This window comes from Oryza sativa, chromosome 7 (genome assembly GCF_034140825.1).
Source record: "Oryza sativa Japonica Group chromosome 7, ASM3414082v1".
In the NCBI taxonomy this organism is placed as follows: Eukaryota; Viridiplantae; Streptophyta; class Magnoliopsida; order Poales; family Poaceae; genus Oryza; species Oryza sativa.
In genome coordinates, this window is record NC_089041.1 from 2,637,430 (window position 1) to 2,664,343 (window position 26,914).

The window sequence follows — 26,914 nt, forward strand, 5'->3', positions numbered from 1 at the left end:
AAACACGTGAGAAAAAAGTCAAAAAAAAGTGCAAAAAAAAAACATGCTAAAAAGGCTTTCCATCTTCCATAAAAAAACGCGCAAGAAAAATATTTCCATCATCGGTAATTTTTTTTAAAAAAACATAAGAGGAAAAAACTATCAGAAAAAACGCGCCATTTTAAAAAATGGTTTTAAAAAATCGTGCAAGAAAAAGACACCGTCTATTGAAAAAATCGCTCTGAGTAGAATAGGATCCATTGATTTTTTGCCACCTACTACACGGCTTTTATTTCATCATATATTCTCCTCTATTGATAAAAAGCAAAAAAAAAGAACATTTGAAAAAAAACAAGCAAAAAAACGCGCGAGAAAATAATTGTAAAAAAAGGCAAAAAAACACACGAAAAAAGAAAAGAAAAAAAGGGAGAAAAATATGGTTTTCGTTGTAAATAAAAAAGCAAAAAAAAACATTCTAGAAAGAAACTTTAGAAAGAAATGCGCCATTTCTGAATGGTTTGAGAAAATTTCGCAAGAAAAAAAAGACCGTTTATATAAAAAACAAGCTGCTCATTAAAATACAAACATTGTGATTGGCATGATTATTCATGAAAAAAAGTATATTATCATTACAATTTTTTCACCCGTTGCAACGTACGGGCATTTTTGCTAGTTTTGAAAATAAAATAAATAAATAAATAAATTATTAACTTTTGACGTGATGTTTGAGCATTTGTCTTACTAAAAAATATATATAATTTATTTTATTGTGATTTGTTTTATCATAAAAGAAACTATAATCTTTAATTTATACTATTACATATTCGTTATACTAATTTTTTAATAAGATAAATGGTCAAATTTTATGTAAAAAGTCAACAACATCATACATAAACAAACGGAGGTAGTATTTAGTTAGGAACATTAGTGGTAGTATATATATTCAAGGATAAAATTTTATAGTGTAAATTTTGAGCAAACATGAAACGTTTAATAGTTTAAGTCGCAGAAAACCCTAACAATGCCACGTAGCCCTAATTAGTATAGCCCTAATTAGTATAGGTCCTAATGCCTTAAAAAACCACACGTCTATTTAATTCCATGACCATACAATACATTGGCATATGCATTTTCTTTAATTTTTCATGTCATAAAGTGTCCATAAAATTTGGAATTATGGATTTCCTAATTAAGATGATCAATTGGTATAGATTGCATAAAACCAAATCATATTCCCCTAGAGTTATAGGAGAAGGTGGGCAAATCATAATTCTCGTAAGCCAGCTATATATTGAATATGCTGAACTCCTCATAAATTATTAGCATGGCCTAGTAGTATAATGGTTTATTAAGCCAGTATATGGCAAGGTAAGGCTACCCACCACACCACTTAATTACTGACATAGTGTTAAGGCATAAGGCTTAGTGACACCCTACACATATCCTATCTTCATACAGATTGTAGCATATAAAGCAGCAATTTAGATAGTTAAAGGTCATTTTTAACTATAGTGTATATTCAAAGAGGAGCTGATGTCTGGGTGGCGATAAAGGGGATTTGGATTACCGACGCTACATCTAGGGTTTCTAGGGGAGCCATCTATTTCTTTTTCTCTATTTCTCTCACTCTATTAGGGATCCAACGTGTTTGGACTTGGTGAGTTTATATATGTCCTTGGCTAAAAATTTTCCCCGCACTCTGATCTGTAGTGCATACCTCATGACACCACAACAACGACACGGGGTCGCTTTTACCCTTAAGGCGGACGCCATAGGCTCGAGACTGAGGCGGCGGGACACCCTAAAAGTCGCTGACCGCCACATTGTTTTCGCGACGCCACGGTTAATAACCATGGTGCAACATCCTCCAATGTAATAACAAGATTAACACTGAATTGACTCCACAATGCTACTATTTGTTTTAACCATTCAAAACTGAAAAAAAAAACGTTGTGCCAGAGGCAGTAAATATTTACCTCCTCAATCCAAGTTCCAAACTCGGATCATGCCTGATCTTTGAATACTGTGCAGAATAGGCAGAAGAGCTACAATTCCTTTTATGTGTTAGTCCAAACCGTTGAAGAACATCCCTCACATATAATCCCCTCTTTGCGACCGGATTGTAGCCTTCTCCAATCTGTCATTTAAAACATCATGCACGTATATACGATCAAAGGGAGTGTAATTTGGGCTTATTATTAATTTGATTTGGGATCGTATATACCAATATATGTAGTTAAAATTAGGGTATAATTTGTTAGCAGTAATCTTGTGTGCCACGGTTAGTTAGTTGATTAGTTATCTGCATGTTTCCGTTTTTTTTCTGAATAAACGCATGAGCTCACGTGTTGTGTGATAGCCATCGTGTGGAGTCTGTTATGAGGGTATCCGAGTTTAGCTCGTTGCCCGCGTCTTGTGCTGGGAGCTCGGATCACGTCGTGTGGTTGTGGGGATGGACGCAGCTAGAGCATGGCGTGAGAAGTGGTCTTGGTGGTTAGTTGTTTCCGTTGTATTCGTTCCTTTATATATGGAAGTAAACAGAAAAGCAGCTGAGAAAAGCGCTGCACAAAATTTGCTCTGTTTCCTCTGTTCTGCGAATTTGCAGGTTTAGCCACAGTACGCGTGCGTTGTGTCGTCTGGTTTCCTGCTAGCGATCGCTGGGGAAATTCCTAACAATTGGTATCAGAGCACGGTTTAGGAAGTGGACTCGTGACCGCGCATTGGAAGGCGTCTTCATGCCGCGTCGTCGCTCGTCGTCACCGATCGTGCGCACTCCTCATGACTCCGGCGGCCGCGCCACGGGCAGCGGCGGGGGTGACCGCGGGCTGGTGATCCACCGCGTGGTGAAAGAAGGAGGCGGCTCGGTGAACTACCCGCTGCTGACCAAGACCAACTACAACGACTGGGCGCTACTGATGAAGATCAAGCTGCAGGCTCACTGCCTGTGGGCGGCGATCGAGCCCGACGGCGTGGACGTCCCTCTGCATGAGGACCGGATGGCTCTTGACGCTATCTGCAGTGCCGTGCCGCCGGAGATGATTGGCACCCTGGCGACCAAAGCGTCGGCCCGGGAAGCCTGGGAATGCATCAAGACAATGCGAGTCGGCAACGACCGGATTCGCAAGGCGAGTGCACAGAAAGTGCGCGCTGAGTATGAATCGCTTGCGTTCCGCGGTGACGAGACCGTGGAAGATTTCGCTCTATGGCTCACAACCATCGTCAACCAGCTTGCAACCCTCGGTGATCCTGAACCTGCTGATAAAGTCATCGAAAAGTACCTTCGGGTAGCTCGTCCCAGGTTCAATCAACTCATCTTGTCTATTGAAACTCTTCTCGATATCTCTACTCTGTCCATGGAGGAAGTTACTGGCAGACTGAAAGCCGCTGAGGATTCTGGGCAATCCTCGTCGCACACCGCCGGTGGGAAGCTGTACCTAACTGAGGAGGAGTGGGCTGAACGTCAGAAGAAGAAGGATCAAGAGGCAAAGCGGGGTGACTCGGGCGGCTCTGGCGGCCGCGGCAAGCGCCGTGGCGGGAGAGGGCGCACTGGTGGCGGCGGGACTGCGAGCCCCGAGAGCACGAACTCTGGTTCGGCGCGCAAGGGAGACAAATGCCGAAATTGCGGCAAACTTGGGCACTGGGCGAAGGACTGTAGGAGCAAGTCCAAGCGCGAAGAACAGGCTCACGTCGCCCAGGAGGATGAAGAAGAGCACACCTTGATGTTGCTCACCGGCGGCCGCGTTGACACGGTCGACGCGGCGGCGCCGGAGGGCGACACGCCCACACCGCCCCACCAAGCCGTGGTGGAACTCGTGGAGATGAAAGTATTTGCAGCGCTCGACGACGTGGCTGACCATGATCCCGGGCGCTGGATTATGGATTCCGGCGCGTCAAACCATATGACGGGCAGCAGGATGGCGTTCGCCGACCTCGACACGAACATCACCGGGAACGTGCGACTCAGCGATGGATCCGTGGTCCGGATCGCAGGACGGGGCACAATTCTCTTTGCCTGCAAGAATGGTGAGCACCGCACTCTGTCGAACACCTATTATCTTCCCCGTCTTGCTGCCAATATTATCAGCATTGGGCAATTGGATGAGACCGGCTTCAAAGTGCTGGCGGAGGATGGCATCATGCGGGTCTGGGATGAGCAGCGGCGTCTGCTTGCCCGGATCCCTCGCACCCCAGGGCGACTGTACATGCTTGACATCAACCTGGCGCGCCTGGTCTGTTTGGCGGCACACGCCGACGAAGACGCGTGGCGCTGGCATGCTCGCCTCGGGCACATAAACTTCAGGGCGCTCTGCAAGATGGGCAAGGAGGAGCTGGTACGTGGTCTACCATGTTTGTCGCAGGTTGATCAGGTCTGTGAGGCCTGTCTCGCCGGGAAACACCGGAGGTCGCCGTTCCCGCGGCAGGCACTTTGCCGGTCTGACGAGCCGCTGGCGCTGCTACATGGAGATCTCTGTGGACCGATCACGCCGGCGACACCCAGTGGCAACCGCTATTTCCTTCTACTCGTCGACGACTACAGCTGGTACATGTGGGTCGCCCTCCTCTCCACCAAAGATGCGGCGCCGGCTGCCATCAAGCGTATTCAGGCGGCGGCAGAAAGGAAGAGTGGACGCAAGCTCCGCGCGTTGCGGACGGATCGCGGGGGAGAATTCACGTCTACACAGTTCGCCGAGTACTGCGCCGAGCTGGGAATGCGGCGCGAGCTCACGGCGCCCTACTCTCCGCAACAGAACGGCGTTGTCGAGCGGCGAAACCAATCCGTGGTGGGCACGGCGCGGAGTATGCTCAAGGCGAAGGGGCTACCAGGTATGTTTTGGGGAGAGGCGATAAATACCGCCGTGTATCTGCTCAACAGGTCGTCGTCCAAGGGTATCGGCGGCAAGACCCCGTACGCGCTGTGGAATGGCGTTCCGCCGGCCGTGCACCATCTGCGCACGTTTGGGTGTGTGGCACACGTGAAGACGACCACCCCGAACCTGAAGAAACTGGATGACAGGAGTTGTCCAATGATCTTTGTCGGCTACGAGCCGGGGTCCAAGGCGTATCGCGCCTATGATCCGGCTACTCGGCGTGTTCACATCTCCCGTGACATCGTCTTCGACGAAGCGGCCCAGTGGGACTGGGATGCTGAGGCGGCCGCTGATCTCGACACCGACTTCGTCGTTGAGTACACCACGGTGTACCATCCTGGCTCGCTGTCAGGAACACGCCAAGATGCTGGGGAGCCGCCTGCTCGATCTTCATCATCGCCGCGAACGCCATCAGACTCACCGACAGCCGGCCGAACACCTTCGGTGCATGGCGATGCGCCGGCGGTTGATTTTGTGTCGCCACCAACTGGAGCAGCTGCTAATCTTGATGCAGACCACGACGACGCACCACTCCGTTTCCGCACGATGGACAATGTGCTGGGGCCGGCCATGCTGCCAGGTCTCGCTAATCGTGAGGTCCAGGAAGAGCTGATGATGGTGAGCGGAGAAGAACCGGCAACGTTCGCTCAAGCTGAACGCGACGAGGATTGGCGTCGGGCAATGCTCGATGAAATCTCTTCGATAGAGGAGAACAAGACCTGGAGGCTCGTCGATCTGCCTTCGGGACATCGGCCAATTGGGCTGAAATGGGTGTATAAACTGAAGAAAGATGCTCAGGGCGTCGTCGTCAAACACAAGGCGAGATTGGTGGCAAAGGGCTACGTGCAGAGGGCTGGAATTGACTTTGATGAGGTATTCGCTCCTGTTGCTCGTCTTGATTCTATTCGTTTGTTGCTCGCTCTCGCTGCGCAGGAAGGTTGGATGGTGCATCATATGGACGTTAAATCAGCGTTCCTCAATGGGGAACTGATTGAGGAGGTGTATGTTGTTCAGCCACCGGGGTTTGAGATCGATGGACAGGAGAACAAGGTTTACAGGCTTGATAAGGCGTTGTATGGTCTTCGCCAAGCACCCAGAGCTTGGAACACCAAGCTAGACTGCACACTGAAGAAACTTGGCTTCAAGCAAAGCCCGTTGGAGCATGGGCTGTACGCGCGCGGCGATGGCAGTGGGCGACTGCTCGTCGGTGTGTATGTGGATGATCTGGTAATTGTCGGGGGTGACAGTGGCATGATCAAGGGATTCAAAGAGCAGATGAAGGCTGAATTTAAGATGAGTGATCTTGGTCCTTTGAGTTTTTATCTTGGGATCGAGGTACATCAAGAAGCTGGAATCATCACTTTAAAGCAAGCAGCGTATGCGTCGCGTATTGTGGAGAAGGCTGGGCTCACCGGCTGCAACCCCTGTGCAACACCGATGGAACCATGTCTAAAGCTGAGCAAGGAAAGTGCAGGATCGCTAGTTGATGCGACAGAATACAGAAGTCTAGTGGGAAGCTTGCGCTATCTGGTGAACACCCGACCAGACCTTGCATATTCGGTTGGTTATGTCAGTCGTTTCATGGAGAAACCCACGGACGAACACTTGGCGGCAGTGAAGCGCATCATAAGGTATGTTGCTGGTACCATTCATCTTGGGTGCCGCTATGTGAAGGAAGGTGAAGGAGGACTGCAGGGTTACAGTGACAGTGATATGGCTGGAGACATTGACACTCGCAAGAGCACCACAGGAGTAATTTTCTTTCTCGGCAAAAATCCTGTTAGCTGGCAGTCTCAAAAACAGAGAGTTGTAGCACTCTCCTCCTGTGAATCTGAGTATATTGCAGCTGCAACAGCTGCATGCCAGGGCATTTGGCTTGCCCGGCTCCTCGGTGACCTCAGGAATGCAGCAACTGAAGTCGTCGATCTCAGGGTGGACAACCAATCCGCTCTGGCCCTGATGAAGAACCCTGTTTTTCACGATCGAAGTAAGCACATTCAAACAAAATTTCATTTCATTCGTGAAGCCGTGGAGAATGGGGAAATCACACCGAGTTACATCGGCATAGAAGGGCAACTTGCAGATATCCTGACGAAGCCGCTTTCTCGAATCAAGTTTCAGGAGCTGCGGGAACAAATTGGTATGTTTCCTGTATAATCGGCACATCAAGCTTAGGGAGAGTTTTGTTAGCAGTAATCTTGTGTGCCACGGTTAGTTAGTTGATTAGTTATCTGCATGTTTCCGTTTTTTTCTGAATAAACGCATGAGCTCACGTGTTGTGTGATAGCCATCGTGTGGAGTCTGTTATGAGGGTATCCGAGTTTAGCTCGTTGCCCGCGTCTTGTGCTGGGAGCTCGGATCACGTCGTGTGGTTGTGGGGATGGACGCAGCTAGAGCATGGCGTGAGAAGTGGTCTTGGTGGTTAGTTGTTTCCGTTGTATTCGTTCCTTTATATATGTAAGTAAACAGAAAAGCAGCTGAGAAAAGCGCTGCACAAAATTTGCTCTGTTTCCTCTGTTCTGCGAATTTGCAGGCTTAGCCACAGTACGCATGCGTTGTGTCGTCTGGTTTCCTGCTAGCGATCGCTGGGGAAATTCCTAACATAATTTATCATCCTTAAGAAGATATCAAGATGTATAGGTAACAAAATATTTTAAGTTAATTTCTCAAAGTATCCTAAAATTTCTTTTGAAATTAATACACGTTGTTGATGGAAGGAGAAAAGTATAATTAGTTACGATTTACGAGGCCAAGCGATCAATGACGAACTATGTACGCACCTGCCGGAAGAGGGTGGAGAGATGGCGGCGAGAACTCGCCGCCGCCGCCGCCGGCGATGTGTGGGGCGTCATCAGCACGGCCGCCGGGGAGCGGAGGGCGCCGGCGAGGATGCTCGCCGGAGATGACGTCTGTCCTGACGACGGCGGTGGCCGGAGAGCCGTCGTCCTCGCCCTCATCAGCATGCAGCGCAGCGCCATGATCACCTACAACTACAACATCATGATCAAATTAATGATGATTAATTATACTACACAGAAACAGCAACGAGATCAATCGAACTCAATAATTAATCAAGGCGAGCGCGCGGAGGAGTTGATCGGTAATGGAGACGAAGCTTGATTACTTACTTTGATTGATTGAGATCTGAAGCGATCGATGGAGGTCTCGTCAAAGAATGGGATAACCCTAGATCTCTCTAGGGTCGCTGGTTTAATTGCTGGTTTAATTGATTGATTTATAGTTTCCAGATAATTATCGATAGGTTAGTTAATTAGTTATGGGCCGGGACATAATTAAGCTGGATATAACTTGGAGGTAAAGTTTTGGAATTTGGGGATCGTGGTTTTATCTTTCTTTTCATCTGTTTTTTTTTAAAAGAAACTATATCTTATTATTTTGTGAGCCTTTGAATACGCAGGAACATTGCACATGATCAACTTGAACATTGCGTCTGGGGACACCACCATGCTATATGTACTGAAAGTTCTCTTAATAAAATTATTATGGCTGCATGCATATTGTTGGAATCATCTTTGTCGCCGAATTCTCAGTAAAAAGGATGTGCTTATCTCTGTCTCTTCCGTTCAAGATATGAATCGCCAATACGATGTAAAGTAGTGGGGATTAGTTCTCCTAAACCCTCAACATAACTAGAGGAATCTAACTCTAATTTTCGAATTCCTGAATCCAAACAGGGCAGGGTGCATTACGTTGGAACAGAAAGTTGCATTTATCAAATACAATTCCACTTTCAAACAACCTAGTGCCACGCAAGGAAATTCAGCATCAAATGTTGTTCATGACATCACGGTCATGAACAGCACGATATATGATCGAGCAGAAAATTGACGAGGTTACCATGCATTTATAGGTATGAATGAATGGCTTGTCAAAGGAGAGGGCTAATCACCGATAGCTCTGATCAGCATCGGCAACGATACCCAGTTTTGATAGCAATCAAAATACAACGGAAACTAATACTTAATTGGACAAAATGTTGCACATTTGCACAGTTAGGTCTTTGACGAAAAAGGACAAGGTTGTTCAAAGTTCTAGCCTCACTAACTAGATAATCTGTCTGTAACTTGAATAGATACAAAGAGGTTCGAAATACAAAAATACAACCAAAGGGGGCACAACTCGGCAAAAGGCCAGGCAGACTCATCTACACTCTACAATAACTAAGTTGAAGCTTAATTTATTCATCTTCCACCACCTGATCATGGATAGCTTCAAAGCTCTTCTGGACTGTCAGTGGCCAGAACCTAAATTTTGCAAATAGTATATCAACTCTGCTCAGGTTTGCATCAGTCAACTATTTGAACTGTGAAAATGCTGGTGACAAGGATTAGTTAAGTTCACCAAATGTATGTCTGTATAGGAGGAGCTTCAATTAACATTTGCTGTGGCTAGCCCTTTTCAACAGCTTGCGGCTAGGCGCCACATGGTCATCCTGCAAATAGACCATGCAATGATTCAAGCTGGTCTTTAGGAAAACATTAATAAACAAAGGATTGCATTTTGTGATTCTGCGCAAAACTTACCTTATACAGTGATGCCGCAGAGTCAGACGGCATAATTTGATTTTGGGCTTGAGCAAGAGACTGGATAGTTTCCAGTGCATCTACTGTAAGCTGCCAGCCGGAAAGTCCGGTACTAGTGCTGGAACCAGTATTGATACAGCAAGCCGCAGCAACATGTCCATTTACCCATGGGCAATAATTGTTGTGATGACTAATTGGGTCAAATTCTGGAAGACCTGCTTCATAGTCATTTCCCCCGTTTGCTGCTGCCAACAAACAAATGGAATAACATAAAAACGGAGTATTCGAATTAACTTGCAACAGCAAATGCATTTATGTCGGATTCCTCTCTAATTGTTGTGTAGGCATATCAGATGACAGCCTGACAGCTGTTTTATTTAAGCATAGGATGCCAAAATTGCTACTGTGAAATTATTATCAACACTTTGCTGATTAATAAAGTTAAGTTTGACAAATGAAGGTTCTTGGAGCTTACAGCCCAATCCCTCTGTTGATAAACATATAAAAGATTTGATAAATATAGTTCAATGAAAGGATGTGGTGCAGAATAGTTAGATTCTGAAGTACCAAGATCATCTCCTGGATCATAGTCGTCATTTGCTGGCAATTTAGCAATCTGTGTCACCTCATCTTTAGACAGATCAATGCCAGAATAAACTCTAGCATTGCGAGAAAGGGAATGCTGTAGGTTACTCTCATGACCTATGCCATGGCTCATCTTCTCTCCACTCTCAACAGAATCAGCTTTAGTTGAACCACAAATCTTTGAGCCACTGTCAGCTCTACCCACTAACCGAGATGCCACATCTTGGCTATCACCCTGAGGTTCTTCTCGGCCAACATCTTCAGGGACAAACTCATCCATCATTCCAGGTCCAGGGGCTGACTCACCAGTATTGCCCATATTTTCAGTAAGCTCGGGAGCTGGTTCCACATCTCCAACAACACTATCAGTTTTATGCTCAGAAACATCAACTCCATGAATTTCGGCTTCATGACTAGCACCCATACCAACACTCCCTCCACTAACTCCCAGGCTTAGTTGGTCCCTAGCAAAAGCAGGAGCAGTTTCTGCATTGAGGACTTCCTCCCCTCCATTCATACTACTACCTCCTATCTCCCTTGCATTACTTTCAGCAGCAGGCTGTACAAAACTGCTTTGCGGTGCTTGGTTGCTATAGTTAAGATCCAATGCCTCACTCATTCCACCACTCCTGACAGCACTAGACGGCTTGTGAACGTCATCAACATCACATGGATGGTATTCAACACTCTCTGTTGAATTTTCCTCTGCACTGTGGACTGTGTCCATCGCAATAACAGAAGATGCCCTCATCGACGCAGAGGGGTTATGAAGGGCAGATGGACCTTCAGCTTTATATGTATCAAATTTATTGACATCTATATCCAGGTCAAAACTTAAATTTCTGCTGGGACCAGCTCCAGAAGAAGATGGTTGATTCACATCGAAGAGATTGAAACCACGAGGCCTTTTGTTGCTCCGAATATCTGAATCTTGTGCGCCATCATCAACTTCATCACCGTCACGGTCAATAACAGTTCCTTCTATGCTGTCAGCAGGATGAAGCCTATTTAGCGGCTTATCAGCTGTGCTCCCACCTTCCTCCAGATTGCGCTTTCTTGAACTAGGACCCCTAGACTCAAATGAGGCTGCAAAGCCACCTAGCTCACTTCCAGTAGGCTGCCCAATCATCAGATCTCTTCCCATCCCTCCATCATTGAAATGATCATGCATAGAGGGCATCACAGAATGCGTAGATGGCAAACCACCTGCCATTGTAAGATTTAGGTCAACCTGAGCATTTGACAGTGATTTTCCCTCATCGGTACCTGCCTCACCACGTCCTTCAACATTCTCTCTTTCTGTTCCTTCAGCAACCCATCCATTGATGCCACTTGTAGCACTAATTCCACGTGTCAGCACCCCCTTCCGCATATCAGGTGCGTCAATATTATTGATACTAAGATGAGAAGGACGAGGCACCGATCTGAAATCCCATATTCTCACTGTTGCTCCACATAAGCTGCAATCAAGCAAAGGTGACCTCATGCTGCATCCAGAGTCTTTTACATGAATTTTTCCTTTGCCCTTATCTTTCTTAACTGATGCAGAGTACGAATTTTGCTTATGCTCGGGTAAACGGGAATGGATCTGATCTGGATCAGCTGAGGCTGTATGTTTGGCAGAACGGGTTGAATTTTCTTCCCAGTCCTGTACATTTGGAAGCCATCTAGGTTCCCATCCACAAAGGCTTATAAGTTTCTGTGCCTAGATAAATTAGATGGAAGTGACCTAGATTAAATAAAGCCACAAATTCTGAGGACTATAGCAGCAAAGAATAAAGATATGAGAGCATAAATAACAAGAGATTTACTTGAGAGTAGCTACAGGACTCATCTTGATGATTGATATCAATTCCTGTTGTGCTGTCTGTTTTGTAACCCAGCTCTCCAGATAAAATAGTGATTGCTTGGGATAAGACACGGTCAATCTGAGGACTCCTTGTGAGCTTCATACTCTCTATTGCAGATTTGGCAATAACAGGAAGAGATATAAACTGCAAAAGTCCATCACAGCGATCTTTGAAACCACCAACAAGAGCTGATGGGGTAAGGTGGAATTGGACTAGGCTATCAGCACAGCTATTTCCTCTCCAGGGACAATCACCCAGGTGCGATGCATCAAGTTGTTCCGCAAAGGCTTCCCCAGCATTAGCAACTACAACATAACATACAGATTGTAGTCAGGGAAAATTAGATTTCGCAGCTGAGCTTATTTCAGCTTGAGAAGAAATATGCTATAGCCAAAACGGCACATGCCTATCTCAACTAAATAGTATGGTAAAAATGAAACTGGGTAGCAGGATTTTGAGAAGCGTGTATGAAAGAAATCAAGAAGTCATGACTGTTGGTAATGCTGAATGCTAGAACACAAATCCCTTTTGTTCCATTAATAACATAAATTTGTTTTGCAGTAGTGAGAACCTAAACAAACTTTTGCTACCATGCAATAAAAGAGCTGCTCCCATGCTGTATGTACAATTGAGGAACACATCATACAAACAACATTAAATAACTAAAGGCATAATTTCATCCAACAGCAACCAACTTATTTCTCAGACTACATCTGTCTAATTCAGATGACAGTGAAAAATTATATGCACAAGAAAGCACATGGAATTTCCTGTTGCAAAATTTCATGAAACAAGCAAGCATGATTATCTGTGAGAACACAAGTATTCATATTGAAATAATGCATGCCATACATCTGCAGGACAAACCTAAACAGGAAAAAGCTAGTTCCATAGATCTGCGGTAAAATACATTCACTCAGGACATACCTTCAGCTGGGGACCAAGATGTCAATGCCGTAAATATAAGATGTGCTCCACATGACTCGCATGCAATTTTGTCCATTTCAATGTTCACCCAGCCTCTTCGAGCACAAGCCAGTGAACTAGCAGCCTGTAAAAATTAAGCTATTAGTTTCTTCTAAAACAAACTGGATTTGTCATTTTCAGTAGCATTTTTTTCCTCTTTGCAATACGAGACATCAAAATGGCCGAAAATAACTTTATCTAGGTACCATAAGGTACATGCTAAGCTGGACATTTCAGAAAGTGATGTACTGGTTCAAAAATTATCAAACATATGCCTGATCTGGATTTCAGCTGGGCATTTGGGCAAACATGTCATTTGCCCTATACATTGTAATTCTTCATTTAGACATGGATATGTAAGCAGCTAGGTATAAAGAACACATCTAAGTTACAAGATGTCTCCTGAGCATTACCAATATGCAAAAAAGGACTAAAGAGAAAATATATGAGACAAAACTTAGTGTTGTATGTGGCATATGGATAAAAATTATACTCCCTCCATTTTTATTTACATGACATTGGTTATTTCTATTTTGAACTAAGCGTCAAATAAAAAAAACAGAGGTAGTATATCTTTAGCTTCAGACTTCCATTACCAACCTTATCATGTTTCTCAGCATTCACTTATATACATCCTCTGAGCGAAAAATGTTATTCTTAATTCTAAACTGGTATAAATGCAAAAGGGTAAGATTGAGCGGCTTGCCAATTACAAATTACAATCACAGAAAATAACAAAAAAGGACCAACTAGAGAAGAGAAATGACCTTTGGCTTAGAAGCCCATGTTGAAGACTTGAATGTGGCCAGTCGCCGAAGCAAGTCTCCTCGTTCCCATGGTCTACAAGATGGTTGAGAGAAATCCACGGCAGCTCCAGCAGCATTAGTACTAAGAGAAGGCCGAGGAGCATGTGGAGCAATCTGGGATGATGATTCCACTTTGGATATTGGCTCACCACCTAACCAATCTATGCTAGCTGCATTTGTTTGTGCAGGTGGTGATGATGCACCAGCCGAACTGTAAATAAGAGAGGAATGAGCTTCAGCATGCACATACACCAGAATCTATGTGGAGAGCATACACTGAAAACGCTATACTGTTCTGAAACAAATCCTATCAATATATATCATTGGAACATTTTAATTACAACCCAACCATAGTAACCAAATAACGATAAAAAATGATAGTACAACAGTTTATTCTATCTAAAAATGGTAAGCATTCCAAATTTGGCAAATATCCAACTAGTTGGGCTCAAGATGAGACTACGTAAGTAAATGACCACAAAAACATGTATTTTGACACCAGTGCAAAGAACATGTCATCAGTGTGAAGAACCACAACAGGTGCAAGGTCAATGCCACAGTGACTGATAAGCGCCCAGCTGACCATAGGACAGCAGCAGAAAAACCATACACCCCAGAAATCTAGCTCTACAGTAAGCTCGCTCGCGAGAGCAAGGCGCACACTAGAACAGTACCAGAATTACGAACTAGTACAAAACACCAGTTTCTCCCAGAGCTACAGGCACACAGGTAGTAGTGCCTTCTACAAGGCCCCAATTCTAAGATTCCGCGGGAAAAAAAGAAGAAAGAGAGGCTTCTCGATTACCACAAACTAGATAGTAATCCCTAGGGTTTTAGTATAGATGCCCCTAAATCCCTAGGTCTACGAGACCCCTCCACCAACCCACCTACCCCCCAAAATCCCTAGAGCCACAAACGAAACCAAAAACCGAAATTCTTCCACGCGCGAGCCGAAACGCCGCGAATCCAAACCCGTCCCCTTCCCCGAGCAAAGCCTCCCCCCCGATTCGATTCGGAAGCGCACCATCATCACCAGCAGCACAGCGGGAGTCCCCCGCACAGAGACGGAGAGAGCAGCGAGAGGGAGGGGAGGTTACCTGGCGACGGGGGTGGCGGGCGGCGAGGCCGAGCGCGGCGGCGGGTCGGGCGGCGCCGCCGACGAGCTCCGCACCTCCTCGCGCATGGCGGCCGATGCGGGCGAGAGGAGAGAGAGAGAGGAGAGAGAGTGAATGGGTCGGGTACGCGTCGGGGTCAAGCTGGAACGGAAGGAAGGAGGAGCAGATGGGGAACGGAACGGAACGGGGTTGGGAGTTGGGCCGCTGCTGGTTGTGGGCCCCACCTGCCAGCAACGCAGCAACGGTCGGACAAGAGACGGGCCCACGGGTTGTTTTATGGGCCCTACTTGGGCTGCGGTATCTGTCAGGGCACTGGACGGGCTCTACTCGTTGGGTCAGGCAGGCCCAATTAGGAATGCAAGCGGGCCAACCCGTTATATAGGTAAAATTAGTGGATAATCTGCAGATTGTCTCGCGGGTAATTTGGTTTATAAATGGGTTTATTGATTCGACTCACTTCTATATCTAGTTGTGGCAAGCTAGACCATGATGCGAAAACCTGTGATTACCTACCTTCGTTTTTTAATAGACGATGCCGTTGACTTTTTCTCACATGTTTGACCATTCATCTTATTCAAAAATTTTATGCAAATGTGTAAGATATAAATCACACTTAAAGTATTATGAGTGATAAAACAACTCATAACAAAATAAATTATAATTACATAAATTTTTTGAATAAGACGAATGGTCAAACATGTGAGAAAAAGTCAACGGCGTTATCTATTAAAAAATAGAGGGAGTATTTGACATGTGTTTCGCAGGTTGACCCATTTGCATCCTAGGCCCAATGTGCCGTAGACAAGTTGGTCGCTGGTATGTGTCAAACATAAAAAAGTCCAATACAAGTAAAATACCTCAGATATAGCCCCCCCCATACACAAAGACGGATATATCGACTCATTCAACTATTAAAACCATTCAAAATGGCACTCTTGGCCATTTAAAGACGGTTTTCTATGACATGACAGTCTAGTCATCTTAAAAACTAAGGCTGTGTTTAGATCCAGGAGTGAAAAATTTTATCGTGTCACATCGGATATACGGACACACATTTAGAGTATTAAACATAGTCTAATAACAAAACAAGTTACATAATCCATCTGTAAACCGTGAGACAAATTTATTAAGCCTAATTAATCCGTCATTAGCAATGTTTACTGTAGCACCACATTGTCAAATCATGGAGCAATTAGGCTTAAAAGATTTGTAATTTTACACGTAATCTGTGTAATTATTGTTATTTCTATATTTAATACTTTATGCATGTGTCGGAACTAGGGATGGCAATTTAACTTGTTTGCCCGTTTACTCATGGATAAAAACCCTAATTGTCAGGGTTATAGATACCCTGTACCTAATAGTAGTTGACTAAATCTCGGCAGGATCCACCACATACCATGTCCTATACGGAAACAACCTGCGGATATAGGAGGAGTTCTGGATAAGGAAAGACAACCAGAGTTTTACATGGAAACGACAAGGACTACTCGGATTGTATCCATATTGGTTTCCCTAATTCTACTTGGACAAGGGGACACCTATGGGTATAAATACAAGGCCCCCTAGGAGGAGAGGGGAGACACCCACCATGGAAGCCACCCACAATCAACATACACGGAACAATAGGTCAAGACAGAAGATCAACATACAAGCTAACATACGCCAAGACAAGACGCCGGATATCGACTTCAGAGATAGGCACGGCTAGTCCCCTACGGTGTCTCCGGATACTGTCAGGAGAGACGAAAGCGCTATCTCTGATCTCGCCGAGCACAAACTCGAGGAGGAAGACTACCCTATTGTCGACTATGAGTCAGACCTTCAAACCGCCATGTCGACAACAGTTAGATAGGCTACCCCAAATATTGTACTGGTATGATTATGGTGAATAAGAGCAATACCGGCTTCGGCCAACAGGATGTAGGGTTATTACCTGACAATTCAGGAGCCCGAACCTGTATAAAAATCCCCGTCTCCATCTCTTTTACCTCAGTCTCGCGTATATCCTAGTACCAACGATCCCCATACTATGCAAATACCGGAATCACGACATAAAACGTCGACACTAATAGAGTTGGATTTGTTCTCCATTTAGTACCCATGGGTTTTTTATTGGGTCAAAACCTATACCCAACGGGTATACGGGCATGGTTCACCCGTTTACCCACAAAAACTGACTGACATGTGGTCCCTCAGTTAAATTAGTATAAATGCCACCATCCAGTAATGATGAACTTGTAATGCTTTGTATTATTGAACTTGGTACAACTGTACCTTTCTTTAAACTGTGATAATGTCTCTCTGTTTGGGGTTAAAGCGTTGAACCGTGAGTCTGTGATGGGTAAACGCGGGCAACGGGCATGGATAGTGTTCCTTGCCCGTCATGTAGTAACGGGTATACCCGCGGACATGAATTATCTCACTGCCCGTGCCCGACTGTCATCCCTAGTCCAAACATTCGATGTGATAGGGTGAAAAAACTTGCCAGGGAATCTAAACCTGCCCTAGAAATAAAGTAGGACCCACAAATCAGATCCGACAAGTTAATCATATGGGATTTTTTCCATGGTCATTGGTAGCGAGCCAAGTTTAGATGGGCCTATTATCTTTCCCTCAAGCGGGCCGAGATTTGTTGGCAATGTATGTACAGGGGCCGGGTCGGGCCGGGCGTACGGACGTCGTGCTCGACTCTGGCGACCGGAGAAGCTCCTCCGCCGCTAGCTGCGCGCTTCCGGCCACCAGCCATAGCCGGCAGACGCTGCGCCGCCTGATTTGCCGCCGGCGACGTAACAGTGTACGGAGCCGCACTCTCCGGTGAACATGAACACGCAGAGAGCAAGCAGTTTATCTGTTCCTGGAGATCGCTCTCGATTGTTGGGGCTCATCGGTTGCTTTTTCCTAAACGGCTTATTAGAGTATAAAAATAAATTTGTAGGTAAAACTTTTATATATGTGTTCTCGGTGACTTAAAAGTCAATGCTCAAAAAGAAACTACGTTGAAAATATCTCAAAATCAATGTCAAAATTAAGTTTGAAAATTTAAATTTTGGCTTTTTCTTTGGCTGAATAGGCCATCCGATGGGAGCCTTGCGATTTACGAATTGCATCAAAACTGAAATAAAGAGGATATATGTAATCTCATATCTGCTGCAAGTCTTCTACGATCGTCAGGCATCCTGCTGCAGATTTCAATTTCATTCATCGGATTTCACAGGTTACTGCTTTTAAAATAAGTCAAGGAAGCAAAACTATGCACATTCTTCATTCACATTCCATCTCCATACAAACTTTGTTTACAACCATGTCTAGATTAGATAGTAACTCAACTTAAAAGGTAAAAAGAACCAAAAAAAAAAAAACAGCCACAGGCCATTCCTTAGTAGGTTTTCCTGGCTGGTTATCTACTTTATACTATCACTGAACTTTTGGTGCCAAACTGCCAATCACGGTGACCTCCGATGCTGGATCTCATCGCCTGCGATTATGCTACTCTCCGGCTTCCACATCACATCTTTCAGGCCATTGGAGATGTTGTGGTAGAACTGCGAAACGCGTAAAAAATTACACCATGAGTTAGCCGAATCCCAGTCTGAAGTATGAACTGTGAGGTCCTGCAGTAATTTTACTGTTATGTGTACCTTATGGAATTCAAGAGTGTCGCCGTTAGATTTGCGGAGCTCAACCATGTACAGCGAGGGCGTGACTTCAAAAACCTTTAGAAATGGATGAACTGATTTCAGTCTATAAACCCAGGAAAGAGTAGTAGCACAAGCTGCACAGCATATAGAATGACAGAACATAGTAAATAGTGATGTTGTATCATTGGTGTACCTCTGTTGCAATTGCAAGCTGACCTTTCCTTCCTGGATTCTCTCCTTGCAACTTCAGCTGATTCCAATCCATAAAAGTGTCATCAGAATGTTAATTGTTTCAGATAAAAATGGTAGAAACAAGTTGTGGAATTTTGGATTAGTTACCTTGTAGTTGCGCTTCTGTACATTAAAGCCCATGGGTCCAGCAGCTGCTTCAATTTTCGACAATATCTCGTTTGCAGGCAGCCTTGATGCAAATCTTGTTTCTCGCTTCACAGAACCCTGCTAAAAGTAGAAAGAAAATTGGTTTAGCATTTTAGATTATAACTCATGACTGTAAGTGTACTTGAACATGTTTAGTTCAGACTTCAGAATGACCAATTTAAGAATGTGATCGTACCGATTGCTTTTCAAAGAGTGTGCCAAGATTGAGACCCTGAGATGTAGAGATCAACTCAAAAGCATTCATCACTGATGGCCTCTCTTCTCGCCTCTCGACAACAAGCTGTGTTTGGTCCTGCGTTAGTTAGAATAGATGTTACCAAGCCCATCCAGTGCATTATGAAGAATGTAATGCTATGAGCTGAATGGTGTGAGAGCTTACCCCAGATTCATTAAAAATAGAGTTGATATCATCCAGGTTAACATCTGCTGTCTCAAACCTTGGAGGCTGATATCCCTTCTTGAACCACTCATTGTTGATAAGCTCTGCGATGGTAATCCTCTGCACAAGGAGATAACGATGGGATAAGCTACTTATGTATAAGAATGCTCCAAAGAAATGAAGGTTAAAATGCTGCAAAACATACGGTGCTAGGATTAGGATCTAGTATTTTCTTGATGAGCTTCTTCGCACTTGTAGAGAACCAAGACGGGCAACTGAAGTCTGCTTTGAAGATCTGGATGAGCAATAATCACATTAATCTTCCAAACAAAAACTTTGTTTAGGGTTCATAAACCAACAATCCTTTGACATGGTTAAGAGGGACCAACCTTCTTGTAAAGTGACATGAGGTTTGAGTCTTCAAATGGAAGGTAGCCTGCCATGAGGACAAAGAGAATCACTCCACATGACCACAGATCAGCCTTGGCTCCATCATATCCTTTGTTGTTGATAACCTGCACAGACAATATTATTGAAACATGAGAACAAATATTTTTTTAGATAAGTAACATGAAAACAAATATTCAATCCAACGATGATAATAACTATATACTAGTTTAATGTATGAGTGTAAGAAGGTACCTCGGGAGCAACATAATTAGGAGTTCCACAGGTAGTGTGCAACAGACCATCCTCCTGCAGAGTAAACAGAAAGATATGCAGCACTAATGTAAGAACTTTATTCAGATGGATCTGAAACTATCTGTATTACCATGTGAAAAGATGTAGAAAACAAATGGAATCTACAGAAAGCAATTGAAATGCTAATTTTTTTACGACTAACAACTCTCGGCTTTTCATCACTTTGAATAAAAGGAAACTCTCCACAAAAAGATAATAAAAGAATAAATAGGAAGAGTCAAATTACTTACTCTGACTTGTTGAGACAGTGCACTCAGCCCAAAATCTGATACTTTGAGAGTGCCACTAGCATCAAGCAGAAGATTTTCGGGCTGAAATTGAATTTGTGTATCAATTCACTGCTTCTCGGCTCTCTTGCATAGCAGTAGTAAACACCGCAAACAGTTAAACGCCGCTAACCTTGAGATCCCGGTGATAGACTCCTCTGCTATGACAGTAATCGACAGCGTTGATCAGCTGCTGAAAATACTTCCTTGCATCATCCTCTTTCAGCCTCCCACGCGAAGCCTATAACAGGAATTATGACAAATTGAACATGTGTGCATAGCATAAAGAGTAATTCAGATGTCGATAGAAAAGGCCAAGCACTCACAATCTTGTCGAAAAGTTCACCACCGGTGACAAGCTCCATCACTATGTATATTTTGGTCTTGCTGGCCATCACCTTCAGAGAAGAAAACAAAACCACTAAGTGGAGATCGACATAAAGCCAAGACAACAAAAGGAAAATATCAGAAAGCAAGAGCTAGGAAAGTTTCAGATAACACATAGTTTAGTGTCACAGGAATTTCCTTCCAGAACGATCTCTAATTGCAACTTTTCATGTGAAGGAACAACTTGTTCATTATGTCATCCTTGACCAATTTAATTTACCCTGGTTTTTCATAATTTCAGATTGCTCAAAGCCTTGAGAACCATATCTTAACTTAATTAGCAGGGTTCACAATCTCGGCCTAGAAAAAAAAAATCTGGGGGGGACCAAAATTTTTCAGAAGTTTCAAACCAGAAAAAAAATGAATTTTGAACAGGCTCTAGCTGAATTCGAACAAATTTTACAAAATTAAAAAAAAAATCCACAATTCAAGACTGGGAATCACATCCAACCAGGACCCACTGGTAGACCCGAAATTTCGAAAATTTCGAACCAAAATCACGAGCTCTGCTTATGATTAGTCGATTTCATTGGTGGACTTATCATCAGTTACAAAATTTTTCCATGGGCAAGATGAGCTGAGATTAATGATTGGAGATTAGTAAACCTCATGCATCCGGATGACGTTGGGGTGCCTGATGAGCTTCATGGTGGAGATCTCGCGCTTTATCTGCAAACACCACCACACAAACCACAAACACACATCAAAGTCAGAACTCCCCCACAAAAAGTCAGAAGCTAAGCCAAAGTTGATGCACATTAATAATAACTAACTCAGCACAAGTTCCAACGAACACTGCACGAGGCGCCCGTGCTAACCTCACGTCAAAGTCTAGGCTGTTGCAATTTTGGAAGTAAGAACGCAATTTTGGAACGATACCAAACCTTTTTTTTTTTGCAGCAAGAACGCTAGTAGTAATTAGTAATGTTTACTGTTTCTGGTTAAAACAAAATCATCACGTCTTGTCGTGAGAGGAAACAAAACAGCAGTAGTACAAACTGTTCATGATTTGGGACTCGTACGTATAGGAATTGAAATTGTCCACGAAATTCACTCAAGAACAGCGTATGATATGATTAAAAAAAAACAAGAAGGCGAGAAATTCGAACAGTACTATCATCATGGGAAGAAATCCATGGAGACCTCTCCAAATCGAGAATCGATTGGGGGGATAGAAAATAGTATGGGTGAGCTGACCTGGGCGATCATCTTGTGCTTGAGGACCTTGTCCTTGTCGAGGATCTTGATGGCGACATTCTCGCCGGAGTCCGCGTTGCGGGCGAACTTGACCTTGGCGAAGGTGCCCTCGCCGAGCGTCCTCCCGAGCTCGTACCTCCCCACCCGCGTCCTCCCGCCCGACACGCTCATCCTCCTCCTCCTCTGCTTCTTCCTCTTCCCCTGTCCCTCTCAGATCGACGACGCCGGCGAGTGGGCGAGCGGCGGCGGGCGACTAGGACCGCTTCTTGTCGCAGGGCCTCCACTGGACGAACAGCTCCGCCTCCTGCTCGCCGGCCTGCCGCTGCCGCATCGATCCTCCTCTCTTGGGACTCTCTTCTCCTCACAACCTCGCGGTCACGGCCGCAGGCATGGGATGGGACGAGCGCGGTGGTCGTCAATGGCGGCGGGTGAGGCGGGAGGTTGCAACTTACAAGGAGGTGGGTGGGGGGTGGGTATGTATAGGCGATGGCGCGGTGGGCGGCGGCGAAGGAGGAGGAAGAAGAAGAAGGCGTTTTCGTCGACGCTTCTCCCTTCTTCTCAGCTAAGGAAATATTTTACTACTCCTAGGCCATACTATTATCGTGATTACTAGCGGTAATTACTAGTAATTTAGTGCTCTCTACGTCTAGAAGATTTCATTTAATTTTGAGCGACCTAGAAGAAAAAAAATAGAATGGGAATAATAACCATGTTGGTTCATATATTAGGTTACTTTTAATGGGTGTTTCATTGTCATTGGGAAGGCTGTCACATCAGCATTTGTAATAACGTGGTAAAACTAAGGATTGTACAAGTTTTTCTGAGAAACACAGTCCTACCTCCGTCCAAAAAGAGTGTAGTTCTACTGTTTATATATAATATTTGATCTTCTGTCTTATTTAAAACAAATATAATTGTTATTATTATTATTATTAGATGATAAAATATGAATAGTATATTATTTGTGACTTTTTTAAAATTATTTCATAAGTTTTTAAATAAGACGGACAGTCAAACGTTGAACACGAAAACTCATGACTACACTTAAATTGGAATGAAGATAGTACATACATAGATGCCCATAATTGTACATTTTTAGATTGACGAAGTCACCACGAACGTCTAGCGAAAGAATAATTAGTCATAAATACGAGCGCTCGTGTTAAATCTAGAATTTGGACTTGGGTATGGGCTATTTCCATCACAAGTAATCTAACCTATCGAGCTATATAAGTTATTTTCAGTCATCAATTAAATATTTTGTTGCTTATATGATATCCTTGGAAACATAAAAATAATACCTCATGGTAATGACACTCTTATTACTCCCTCCATTCCAAATTGATCTATATATATATATTTTAAGATTATTCCTAAATGATCTACATATTTGTGTTCATTTATTAAGTCTATTCGTTATTTGTGCATTGGAGTAAATGGACATTGATGCATGCATCCATGCACACAAGTATCTATAACCCACATGCAATATCTTGATTTGCTATTGGATAGGAAATAGTGGGGATGGTGCATGCATTGAGTTTGTTGCTAGAGTAAATGTAGTATGAGAGAGTTATTAGCTTTTCTTGGTCTTAGTGTACCTATGAAATATGTAGATCAATTTGGAATGGAGGGAGTATTTTTCTACTACACTTTAATGCATATGTCTTATACTAATATGATATTACCTTTACAATTAAAGTTTTAGTGGGATAGATTTTAAACGATAGAAATGAAACGAATTCTTCGTGGAATGGAGATAATATTGATCAGTCTAGCACCGCGTTAGGGGTGGACCCAGGAGGATGGGACTTGTGGGGCCCAGCTGCCAGTGAGAGAGAGAGAGGGGTTGGAACTTGGAAGCTAGCAGCCGGCGATTCTTTCTTCGGTTAATTTCTTCCCCACCTTGTGTTGACTGTTTGACGTTGTTTTCGCGACATCGAGATGGAGATACGTGTGTAACTTAGCTGATTCGTCTGAAATTTGAGCTCGTGGGGCTTTTTGCTAGGGTTGATGTGCTCTGCTTTGACTTCGTTTTGAAAATGAGATGATCGATGCTGTAGCTAGGTGTCATGAGCTTATGTCGCTCCCTGTATGTGGACAGTTCTCGGTTGATTTTTGTTTTTTTTTTGTCACTTGAAAAGTACTACCTCTATTTAAAACATAAGGATTCCTAATTTATTTAGCATAGACTAATTAATGTTGAGAAGAAAAGATTTATTGGCCTTGGTAAATAAGGGACAAGTGGAGGTGGAAGGATAGGTGGGGGTAAGAAGGAAGAAAATTTGAATGAAAAGGGACATGTAATACTGTCGCTAGAAATCTTTGTATTTTAGAATAAGATTTAAACGCTAGAAATTTTATATTTTGAATAAATAGATCACTCTCATTGGATCGACCGTAACGCACAATAATGTGTATTTAGTCTTATCCGCTTGCGTGGATTGTCTTTCACATGATGGATGACGTTATTTCATTACTATTTTCACTTTTCTAAAAGATATGATTGATTGTAGGATAATATATAATTGTCATTAGCACTCCTCTAATAATTTATTTCAAATCAATCACATTACTTTATTACTTGGCAGTTTATCCAAAAATGATGCATCATTGTTTGGAATGGAGCCAAGTGTCAACCTTTTGGATTCTATCTAGAGCCAGACCTCCTTTTTTTTTCATGAACATCAGGATATGTACCAGCGTAGGTGATATATTGATCCCAGCAATTTTGTCTTGAGGTTCTTGTTATATATTACTCTCCCCTTCATTATATATATATATATATATATATATATATATATATATATATATATATATATATATGACACTGGCTAGTTAAAATTTGAACTAGCCAATATCATATAAAAAGACATAGGGAGTACTTCTCTGCTGGGCTAGAGACAATTATATATATATATATATATATATATACTATATGTATATATGTATATATATATATGTGTGTATATATATATGTGTATATATGTATATATATATATATGTGTGTATATATATCTATATATATATGTATATATATATATATGCATATTTTGATTGTGATAATTTTGTAATATATAAATGAAAAAAAATTAAAATCATACACTTAAAAAACATTAATATATTTTTTAAAAAATACTACACTAAAATCCTACATTAATATTTTTTAAAAAAATTTTTAGTGAAAACATTAAAATCCTACACTAAAAAAATATAGCATCAGCATGAGCTATGTGCTCAATTAATTACAATTATAAAAGTCCTACTATTTCTTCTTCGCACATCATAAACCACCACACAATGTTATTTTCATGTGTGGTTGTATATTATTCGTTGAAAAATGTTTCATGCACCTAATATAGCCAATAATAGTGCCTTCATTTTTCTACATTGTCCTTACATATTTCTAATCAATAACGATGCTTAATCCTTGACTTTTCATTGAAATATGAAAGATCATAATAGCTATATGCCAACGTTATACGACTGCTATAAAAGTCACATTGGCAACAGATACACTGAGCTATCTTAAGATCAGATTTGAGATGTTAGTATCCATAGCATTTTCATATGAGGTGGTCATGCATTCAGACTTGAGATCTCAGAGTGTCTAATCGGCTGCCACGTGCACCTTCTAGATGCTAAACTTTTTTTTTTTGCACCACTACTCCTACCGACACCTCATGTACGTATGTGTACAAATTAAGTACTCCCTTCGTATTTAGGGTAGGACGCAATTGACTTTTTAACCAACGTTTAACCATTCATCTTATTTAAAATTTTTGTGTAAATATAAAAATATTTATGTTATGCTTAAAGAACATTGGATAATAAATCAAGTCACAATAAATAAATGATAATAATATATTTTTTTAATAAGACGAATAACAGCGTTATATTAAAACACGGATGAAGTATAAAATACTAGTATTCCGTACTATGCACAGTAGCTAAATACAGTATTGTTTTGTCCAGCAGTCTAGCTTGTGTTTTAATTTCTTCCATGTGCATAACTTAATTGGTATAATGCCATTAATTATATTACTTTGGTTTATGTTCATTACTTAATTGATATAACGGCATCAATTATATTACTCTTGTTTGTTAAGCATATTGGTGACTACGACTTGCATAATATATAGTTGCAAACGCATATATGCATGGGTTAATCAGATTATTAATTTAGAGCAAAGCATCTACCTTGGCAATTTGCTTTGGTGTTGTTATTATCAGTAACCGCGATGGATCGATCTCGAGCATCTGATCTGATTTTGTTTCGATTGGGGGGTAGTTAGAGCGATAGTAGCCAGCCAATCTTGATCGAATTTATTCCATATGCATCGATCTAAAAATATATATACATATCATCATGTGAAATGTGGGGTCTCTAGATAGATCTACCTCGCTCCGAATTCTCTCTGCACATGACAATCTCTGCATATATATTCACGCTATGTTGTTTTTAAGTTTATCTCTTCTTTTTTTTTCTTTAGTTTCTGTGTGTGCGCGCAGATATTTTTATACTCCCTCCTCTTTTTTTTAATACAACGTCATACGCTTACAACCGGTTTCACCTTTCATCTCCAAGCAACCGATCTTCGTTCCCCCACCAAATTGGTGACCGACCTGTTGGTTGATTTTATCGGCTAAATACCAATTAGCTAAGGAAAGAATAAATTCCACTTGTCCGATTCCTAAAGAGATAGAGTTAGTTTTTGTGATTGGTAAAAACTAATTTCTAACAAAATTTCGAGATAACCCCCGAGCCCCCACCAATGCGCCTATATAAAGAGATGAAGGGCAGAGGAGGGACGCCGAGCTCTCTACCTAAACCCTAAATCGCCTGATCAGCTTAGCGTTGGAAGGGGTTCGTGAGGTGATGACGGTGAAAGAATTGGCGTATCAAGAAGAAAAGGAGAAAAAAAATCGAAGAAGAAGAAAGAGGAAAAACACTGATGGCATCTCAAGTAGTAGATTAAGTTTCCGCATTGAAGCAGAGGTGATTAACTGATTATGTATAGGCTAAATCATTGAGATGTAATTTAGATCTCCAACACAACCATGAGGAAGAGCATGTCCGAATCTGCGAGGCAAGGCTTCGATTCACTTGTTATCTCTTGTTGCCTGGAACCTCTTAAAGAAGCGGAAATGCCCACGTATTCGACGGTATTTTCGTGTCATTTCAAGCCCACTCGATCAGCACTATCCTTCAAGAGAGGCTCTCATCTTT

At 42.8% G+C, this 26,914-nt stretch overlaps 2 protein-coding genes and 1 long non-coding RNA gene across 7 annotated transcripts; all 3 read right to left on the reverse strand.

Moving 5' to 3' along the window:
- Positions 1–1,947: 1,947 nt before the first annotated feature.
- Positions 1,948–8,199, reverse strand: LOC136357472 (uncharacterized). Its single transcript, XR_010742772.1, has 3 exons — positions 7,976–8,199; positions 7,628–7,837; positions 1,948–2,116 (listed from the first exon to the last, which is right to left on the reverse strand). It is a non-coding gene; the product is annotated as an uncharacterized lncRNA (long non-coding RNA).
- Positions 8,200–8,796: 597 nt separating this feature from the next.
- LOC124629405 (uncharacterized) lies at positions 8,797–14,851 on the reverse strand. 4 transcript variants are annotated; one of them, NM_001402997.1, is made up of 8 exons: positions 14,696–14,851; positions 13,560–13,809; positions 12,754–12,877; positions 11,788–12,131; positions 9,959–11,681; positions 9,392–9,636; positions 9,210–9,300; positions 8,797–9,112 (listed from the first exon to the last, which is right to left on the reverse strand). In NM_001402997.1, the coding sequence occupies exons 1-7, from the start codon at positions 14,779–14,781 to the stop codon at positions 9,241–9,243; spliced, it is 2,832 nt and encodes a 943-aa protein (NP_001389926.1). In that variant the 5' UTR covers positions 14,782–14,851; the 3' UTR covers positions 8,797–9,112; positions 9,210–9,240. The 4 variants fall into 4 exon arrangements, with proteins under 4 accessions (NP_001389926.1, XP_066168046.1, XP_066168045.1 ...); XM_066311949.1 differs by having other exon boundaries at positions 8,811–9,112; positions 9,392–9,633; positions 14,696–14,840; XM_066311948.1 differs by having other exon boundaries at positions 8,811–9,300; positions 9,392–9,633; positions 14,696–14,840.
- Positions 14,852–17,946: 3,095 nt separating this feature from the next.
- LOC4342410 (CBL-interacting protein kinase 23) lies at positions 17,947–22,134 on the reverse strand. Of its 2 annotated transcripts, none has more exons than NM_001402996.1 (14): positions 21,685–22,134; positions 21,094–21,156; positions 20,427–20,498; positions 20,234–20,341; positions 20,065–20,145; positions 19,775–19,828; positions 19,522–19,647; positions 19,338–19,427; positions 19,133–19,252; positions 18,929–19,045; positions 18,694–18,810; positions 18,548–18,604; positions 18,355–18,429; positions 17,947–18,258 (listed from the first exon to the last, which is right to left on the reverse strand). In NM_001402996.1, exons 1-14 carry the CDS (start codon positions 21,853–21,855, stop codon positions 18,160–18,162), a joined length of 1,350 nt encoding a protein of 449 aa, NP_001389925.1. In that variant the 5' UTR covers positions 21,856–22,134; the 3' UTR covers positions 17,947–18,159. The 2 variants fall into 2 exon arrangements, with proteins under 2 accessions (NP_001389925.1, XP_066168050.1); XM_066311953.1 differs by having other exon boundaries at positions 18,694–18,813.
- Between the last annotated feature and the right edge of the window lie 4,780 nt (positions 22,135–26,914).